Source organism: Lytechinus pictus, chromosome 7, assembly GCF_037042905.1.
Source record: "Lytechinus pictus isolate F3 Inbred chromosome 7, Lp3.0, whole genome shotgun sequence".
Classification (NCBI taxonomy): Eukaryota; Metazoa; Echinodermata; class Echinoidea; order Temnopleuroida; family Toxopneustidae; genus Lytechinus; species Lytechinus pictus.
Window position 1 is genome coordinate 25,387,748 of NC_087251.1, and position 8,408 is coordinate 25,396,155.

Consider the following 8,408-nt stretch of genomic DNA (forward strand, 5'->3'; position numbering starts at 1 on the left):
ATTAAATATTCTAATTTTCTCCTTATTGTCAAGTGAAACAACGATTAATTCCTCCCTGAACATGTGGAATTAATATTTGTTAATACTATGTTTTAGTCAAGTTAGTCCTTATTGTCAAATCTGTAAAAAAATGAAATATTGTATCATTCAAACAATAAGAAACAAAAGAAATAGTGAGGGACATCATCGACTGTCTCATTTGCATGTCACTGGGTTGTGCATATCACTGTTTTGTAAAAATAACCAAAACTTTAAAATGTCATAACTTTCTTATTTTACATCCGATTTTGATGAAATTTTCAGTGCTATGCTAGTTTTATTTTCTCTATTTATTCATATCAACATTTTTCTGGGGTGGACTTGACCATTAAGCTTTCTTATGATAAATGACTTGCTAGCGACAAACATACTATATAAATTCTACCCCCAAATCATCACACTCCCCCTCCTGTCTTATTTCTTTGTCTTTCTTTCTGACTCTCTCTCTGTCTCGCTCCTATTTTTTCTTCCTCTATAGTATAATCTCTCTTTCTTCTTCTCTGTCAAACATTCTCTCTCTCATCTCTCCCATTTCCCCTGCTTCTTCATTTCTCTTCATAAACCGAACTCCTTCGTTATTTACTCTCTCTTTGCGTCCCTTCTCCCGCCACTTCTACTCTAATAGTCTTGTCGCACATAACATAATTTTGGATATCTTTCAAGAACGAAGTCCGTTAGTGCTGCCGTTGACAATCCAGGCATTATCAGGCATCGCAATGCCAATATGAATATTTTCATAATAAATAAATTGTTCAATATTACTCAGATTAGTAAATGAGTATTGATCAGGAATGAATCTCACTATACATTATGGGATTATTGAACATAAAGAATTTAATCTGTTAGTTTAAAAGAACTTATATTTTGTAACTTCATTCAGTCCCATATTTACATAATTATACATTTTTATATAGAAAGTGCATGCATGTGTACGGTGTAAGTCTAATGATGCTCAAACATTTAAAAGACAAAGGACAGAATTTTATTGAAATATCTGGGGAAAACCCCAACGACTTGACTGAATGTTCATATCAACTAATATTCGTTCATTGGTAGATTGAAAAAAATCAAGCGCGTACTGCTATGTCAGATTGTGCTTGCATAGGTTTTGCAAGCAATTCTAGCGCATGTGCAATAATAATGCGAAATGACTTTTATCCCTCTTTTTATGTCCCCGTTTCTCTTTCCCTCTCTCTCTTTTCAGTATTCCCCTCTCTTACTGCACCTTTCTGCAATGACAACGAAATCTAAAAGAAATTCAATTATATTTTTTCACAGTGACCATTTATATATTTTTTATTTCACATATTCACAAAGGAAACTATAAAGAAGAATGGAATATATAAGTCGCAATATTAGAATAAGATTTGATTAAAGATTGACATAAGTTAATATAATCATGAAGTTTGCAGTTTTTACAAACCATACAAATAAAGTTCCAAATTTCAAGCAACAGTGGTATTTGATTAATATCAACGTTTAGTGTTTGATAGCTAATATGAAATTCTAATAAAATATGTGTAACTTGAAACAATAAAAACTTTTACTTCATTCAGCTGAAATTAGATATGAAGTGCACTGTTTTAACCTATAGACAAAAAAAGAAAACAGAAAAGGATTATCTTTAATCTACCAAAACAAAAAACGGCAAACACACTTAGTTAAAAAATGATACCAGCATTGAACCTTGTTTCTAAAGTATCTTCAGACAGGAATCCATTCGATGTTCAATGACAAAAAATGTAAACCGAGTTGAAAGTGAATAATAAAAATAAACAGACTCGACAGCACCCAGATAAGAAGGGTAAAATGAACCAAACATTATGTTTAATTTGATTTCTTAAAGAAAAAGTTTGGGCTCTGGAAAGTTATATGAGCATTTTATATTGTTTCCATATCCTCCCTTCTTCCTTCTCTCTCCTTCTTTTCCGTCCTCCTATTTTCTTCATCACTTGAAGAAAAAAAAGGTGCTCGCCCCTGCCCTCCGTAACTCCAACATTTCGAATGCCAAATATATTAGGCAGAATCCCTTGAGTGAAACGAAAACAGGTTCCGTATGAACATGGTTTTTTTCTTCTTCAAAACGTTTTTTTTTCTTCTTATTCATAAATTTTGCTTGGCATTTTGTGCGCAGACTGCCCTGTTTTTTGATCCACTGAAAGTGCTATATATTAATGTGCTCTCTATATATAGTTTAAATCATTGGAAAATAAAACAATTACTAGTATTTTACTGCCAGACTGATTTCATAAAAGAGAGAGAAATAACAAATTTCTGTAATATAATCCGTTTGAAAAATGAAAGTTATTTTCTCATCATTTGGAAGTTTCACGGAGTATGATAATACCAACACCATTTCAATGACATCAAAGTTTTTATTTCCTATCTATCTTGTCTATTGATAAAGGTGTTTGCAAAATCGTCACCTTAAAACGATGTTGGTTTGCTTATCGACATGGATGTTACGAATGCTTTAAACAACTTTACAAAACGGCGAATTTACAGGAATTAAGGCAATTCTATGCTGATGCAAAAGTATTTGGTTGAATAGCTTTAGGAGTTTGTCTGGTAAGAATTTATTGTGGAATGAGATCGTCGATTGATTCGCCTTTCTGGAGGCGTTTCTCCATGTCGATGATGAGCTTGACTCCGTCGATGACGCGGTTGACTTGTTCTACTTCAGATGAACCCAAACGATCAAGGTTAGAGACATCGTATACACCTCCAACAGCTTCGGTCAACTCTCCAGCTATAATGATTTGAAAAAAAAAAGAAAAGTGAAGCAACTTCAGTGTGATGCCTTCTTATTACCGGTATTGAATATTATGTTGATGAATGATTCATTTCTGTATATAAATATTAAACAAAAACGTAATCGGTGAATTGAATCAATATCTGATAAATAATGTTTTATTACGTCCATTGGTATCCCCTTGTAGTTACATGCGAACCAAAGATTGGTTGAAATTTTGAACTAACATTCGCAGTCGGACGAAATTTATATTACTTTATTGCAAATTATATATGACGAAGATGTATCCAAACAACATCATGTTCACGCCCCCTTTCGTAGTGGCATTCATTATTAAAAAAGAAATCACACACGTTTCCACTGATTACTGAATAGGAACATGACGAATTGAGGAGATACAAATAGTAGAGAAAGTCTGGCACTGGATTCGTCAATCGTTACTACCTTATAAGTGAAATAATATGAAGCGAGTTATGCATAACGTTTTGTCTCAAAACAAACCCTCTATTCAGCCCAGTCCTCTATATTTACCTCTCCTCCCCCAAATCGATCCACCAATACTTACATGTTCCACGTTCCTGGAGCCTTAGCTTCTTGCAGATCTCCTTGAGCTTGGCTTCCTTGTCAATGGCGGCCAACAGGGGGATTTTGACGTGCACACTGCAGCGGACACCAGTACCGAGATTGCTTGGACAGGTAAGAATGAAACCAAGATGCTCACTCCACATGAACTCGGAACCATTCTGCTTGATGTAGTCCTCCACCTGTTGATGAATTTAAAAAATGCAGAATACTTTAATGTATTGTTCCATATTCATTATCGCCTTTATCACTGTCGATAAGCGATATGCTTTTGTTAGCATTTCTACCATCATCATCATCACCATCAACATCATCATGATCATGATCATCATCATCATCTTCATCATCATCACCACCATCATCATCATCATCACCACCACCACCACCACCACCACCACCACCACCACCATCATCATCATCATCATCAGGATCAACATGATCATGATCATCATCATGATCATCATCATCATCATCATCATCATCATCATCATCATATTCATCATCATGATCATCACCATCATCATGATCATGATCATGGTGTTGATGTTGATGATGATGATGATGATGATGATGATGATGATGATCATGATCATGATGGTGATGGTGTTGATGATGATCATGATGATGATGATGATGATGATGATAATGATGATGGTCATGATCATGATGGTGATGGTGTTGTTGATGATGATCATGATGATCATGATCATCATCATGATGGTGTTGTTGATGATGATGATGATGATCATGATGGTGTTGTTGTTGATGATGATGATGATGATCATCATCAGATCATCATCATCATCATGATCATGATCATGATCATCATCATCATCATGATCATGATCATGATCCTCATCATCATCATCTTCATCACCATCACTACCACCACCACTACTATCATTATCGTCCAACACCAGACACCACCGTCACACCATCCTTTCCACCACCATAATTATCTTCGTTACCGTCGTCATCATCACTCTTGGGAACATAAATGCAATTTAGATATTATAAATGAATAAAGCAAAGAATTTCTTTCCCGACCGATGACTCACCTTCTTAAGACCATCAGCCCATCGAGTGAAGACCTTCTTCATATCCCCTCCTTTCTCCATGGAGATGATTCTGGTATGATCTTCTTCACCAACCCACACAAGGAAATTCTTCTGCTCATTGTGCCTAAATCAAACAAAAAACATATCGAAACGATTATATGCCTATCATCATTTCTATTTATTTTGTTCAATTTATTTGAAGTAAATATGTCTTTAGCTACAATAGGCCTACATGTTGATGCATCCCGGTGTGGTCACTTTTTACTCGAAGGTGCGACTATGTTTTGATTTTGAACTGATTTATCTATTTTTCTTCTGCATAACAATATGATAAAAATATAACAATAACATAAATATCACAAATATATTTTGACAATCAGGCATATATCATTGAACATAAAATCAGTATACTTGCTATAATATATAATCAAGAAAAACAATGATGGTTTGTCCCACAACCCATAAATCTCAGCGTTGTTTTACATTTTCATCCATTTTTACGTGGAAAGCTTTAAATAATTCGGCACCAATTTCACCAGCTTGTAGCCCGAGATTCCAGCATCTTGTAAAGATCATTAAAACACGATTATGGTAAATGGACTTTTTCTTTGATTTACCATTCAATTTAAACTAAAGTATAATCCATATGTTAAAACTTCTTGATACATCGACACTCTTCCAAAGTCTTATGCTATCTTTTTTTGTCTAGTGCGCCTGGGAGTAAACTATTTCTTGACTTAAACGAAAAAGGATAATGTAATTTTAATTCAAAAGACAAAAAATAACAGCGAAAAAATTGTTTCATATTATTCATATAATTTCCAGTCCCCTGACCAAAAACCTCCTTAATTTGACTTTATATAGAAGATAATATCGATCGTAATATAAATACACATAATCTTGATTTTTATATGGATAAGATTTTACAAAAGAACATTCTATGATTTAATAGCCAAAGTCTTAAAGTGTATTCTGTTCGATGTACCATATTCCTTTAATCATACTAACCATATTCCACGGCCGTCGGGGAAGTCACGTGCCATACCACCAGATGTGAAATGGCGGGAAATTGGTTTTTCAAAAAGGAAATGGTCATCAATAAGCTGTTTCTGGTCGGCTTCAGACAGAGAAGGTAGAGCATAGTACTTGCCCTTCAGGTCTCCGGTAAGGGATCCCAAAGCTTTAAATGTAAACAAACAAAAATGAAAATGCATTATGTGATTAAATGAACAGAACGTTTCCAATGACTTGTCGAATTATGCAAAAGTAATTACTAATCCTTTTATATTATATTCATGTATAACGAAATAAAATGCATCAATTTCCTTGACTTCGAAGCAAACACTTGTGCGTTGTATGTATCTGCCAAGTGTGCACTAATTACAATTTTGTCCTTACAAATATGATAATAGTATAGTAAATAAACACATATTATGTAGAAAAAGGAGGTTTTGTAGAAACATGAAATATATTGAAATGAAGTAAAGATCCCTAACAACCAATCACCTAACCAACCAATGAAATTTATAAGTCTGGAGTTGGTCTCATGTGTGAGAGACAGCATCTTTGGTGTCGAAGGGCCTTATTATACCGACAATTAGGAAGGCTATTTCGCTGTCTTTGTATTTTGTCCTCAGAGCTTTGGTCCCTGTAATTAAGGACGATGTGAGGACGGGAGAAAATGACGTCAAATTATGCAATCACTTTCTACTCAACATCCGTGGTTTCGTAAGTTCTGTATCAACTATAATTTATTTATTTATTTGTTTGTTTATTTATTTACTTATTTATTTGTATTTATTTTTATTATTCATTTATTTTATTTATTTATTATTATTATTATTTTTTTTTTTTGGGGGGGTGTCTTTCTCCATCCCACTCATGCCTGGAACAATGTCATTGAACCAACCAAGAATAAAAGTGGTGAAAGGGATAACATATACCAGGATTTTAAAGGTTCACTTTATTGATATCGAAGTTATTAGACTTACCGGAAGACACAAGCTTCTCCACCTTTCTTCTTTCAGAGCGGCAGATCCAGGGGCTGAGACAGAACCCTTTAAGGTTACGACCAGTACGGATCCTGGAACTAATGACAAAGTCCTCGTCTAAGACGTCATCCTTGATCTTGCTCACATCCAGATCGGTCACGTGGTTCTCTGTGGGAGCGAAACAGAAAGTTTTGAATCAGGTGTTCCCGTTTCTGCTACTGGAGGTGATACGTGGTGGTGATGGAAGTGGTGATGATGATGAATAGCGCGGTGCATGTCTGATTTTAAGTTCTGATAATCAAGTTAAAATAAGATAATCTGCTCTTTTTTATTACGGAAGATTTTAAGTGCCATCATTCGACTTTTCGAGATGGTACGTTATCTCGCCAAGTCGAAAACGTTGTATATCTACACGGCGAGATGATCTCGCCAAGTCGACTTATGAAACGTTGCATGTCAACATGACAAAGATACGAAAATAGTTAACGGGGAAAAAATTGAATCAGAAATCAAAATTCTGATAATATACCCGTAAATATAGGGAAAACAAGCTTAAAAAACGTAATCACACCGTTTGTCTAAATGTCGTCTTTTTCTATTTTCATTCCAAGGACAATTATCTTTACAAAACACAAAAAGACCACTTTCCGTTTTAATAATACAGAATGAAACGGGTCATACCATAGTTCGTTCAGTGTTCTGTTTGTCGGTTTCTTGAATTGGAAGCGAAAGAAACTAAATGATTTATCAATAGTGTATTGATTGATATTATACCAATCATTGGTTTGGGATGACTTACGATCCTTTGAGAATCCATTGTGGTAGTCAGAAATACAAGGGTCCAACAGTTCGGCAAACTTGGTGTAGGTCTCTTCGTCCCCAGCCAGGATACCAAGAGTAAAATCTACAATGATTGAAACAATCACACAAGAAAGGAAATGTCAAACATTACTCATTAAATATTACAAAAAATAATTATTCACGGCAGTGCAGCATTTATAAAAATTTAAACGCTTTATAATCAGATTTTCCTTCAACTGGAATATAGGTTTGGAAGTAACCTGGGAGCGTTTCATGAAAGGACTTGTCAGACGTTTGTCAATGCTAGGAACTGTGCTTCTCAGCCAATCAAAATCCAGAAAAATTGTCATATCTGACAACTTGACGGATGAAAATGTTGATGAAACGAGCTCCCCAGATTGAATATTGGAAAACATTAGAAGCGCGTAAAAACATTTGGGGCCTGCACCCTGTGGTGTTATATAGCTTTGAAGAAAAAGAGGATCCTTTATTGGGCGCCTCCTCCAGTCAATCATCATTATCATTGTCCACCGCCAGATGTGGACGCTATAAAATGACATTTCCTTCAAATTTTATTAATCATAAAATAACTTTATATATATATATATATACATACCTGGGTTATCAACACCGTTCTGGATACAGTTATCAATAGTGAATCCACTTGAGGTATGCTCGTCCCTCAATTTCTTATACAGCTCCTTGGTGAGATTCTTTGCCATGAAGGTTCGGTTCCCTTCCATGATAGGGTAATCTTCATCGGTATCGTAATTCTTCTTGTTCAGGTTGGCCATGTTGATACCCTGTATTACTCGCTTCCTAAGGTAAGAAAAATAGAAGCAGATTCAAGAAGTTGGTTAAAGAGTCGTTCAATATGTTGAGATTTAATTAAGGGGTGTCTTTTTCGAAATATGTAGATGGACCGAATAACGTAACCGATTTCTTGGAGGACAATTTTTTTTTAATAGCCACATACGGCATTTTCTTTATTCATTTCATGTAACTTATTGTTTTTGTAAAGCGCTCAGTGTGTCTTGGTAGACACACGTCTTTATCTTACCCCCTTTTCATCATAATTTATAGTCCTGAATAATCATGACAGGTTACCTAAAGTGACAAAAGTTTGTCATAGTCATAGCAAGCTTCATCGCTTTCTGTCCCGAAAAATGGGATTATTTTTTTTTC

At 34.9% G+C, this 8,408-nt stretch overlaps 1 protein-coding gene across 1 annotated transcript; it reads right to left on the reverse strand.

Moving 5' to 3' along the window:
- Nucleotides 1-1,301: 1,301 nt before the first annotated feature.
- Nucleotides 1,302-8,186, reverse strand: LOC129264677 (arginine kinase-like). The gene is made up of 7 exons (XM_054902591.2): nucleotides 7,840-8,186; nucleotides 7,222-7,326; nucleotides 6,423-6,590; nucleotides 5,440-5,611; nucleotides 4,432-4,555; nucleotides 3,357-3,555; nucleotides 1,302-2,788 (listed from the first exon to the last, which is right to left on the reverse strand). The coding sequence occupies exons 1-7, from the start codon at nucleotides 8,015-8,017 to the stop codon at nucleotides 2,616-2,618; spliced, it is 1,119 nt and encodes a 372-aa protein (XP_054758566.1). The 5' UTR covers nucleotides 8,018-8,186; the 3' UTR covers nucleotides 1,302-2,615.
- Between the last annotated feature and the right edge of the window lie 222 nt (nucleotides 8,187-8,408).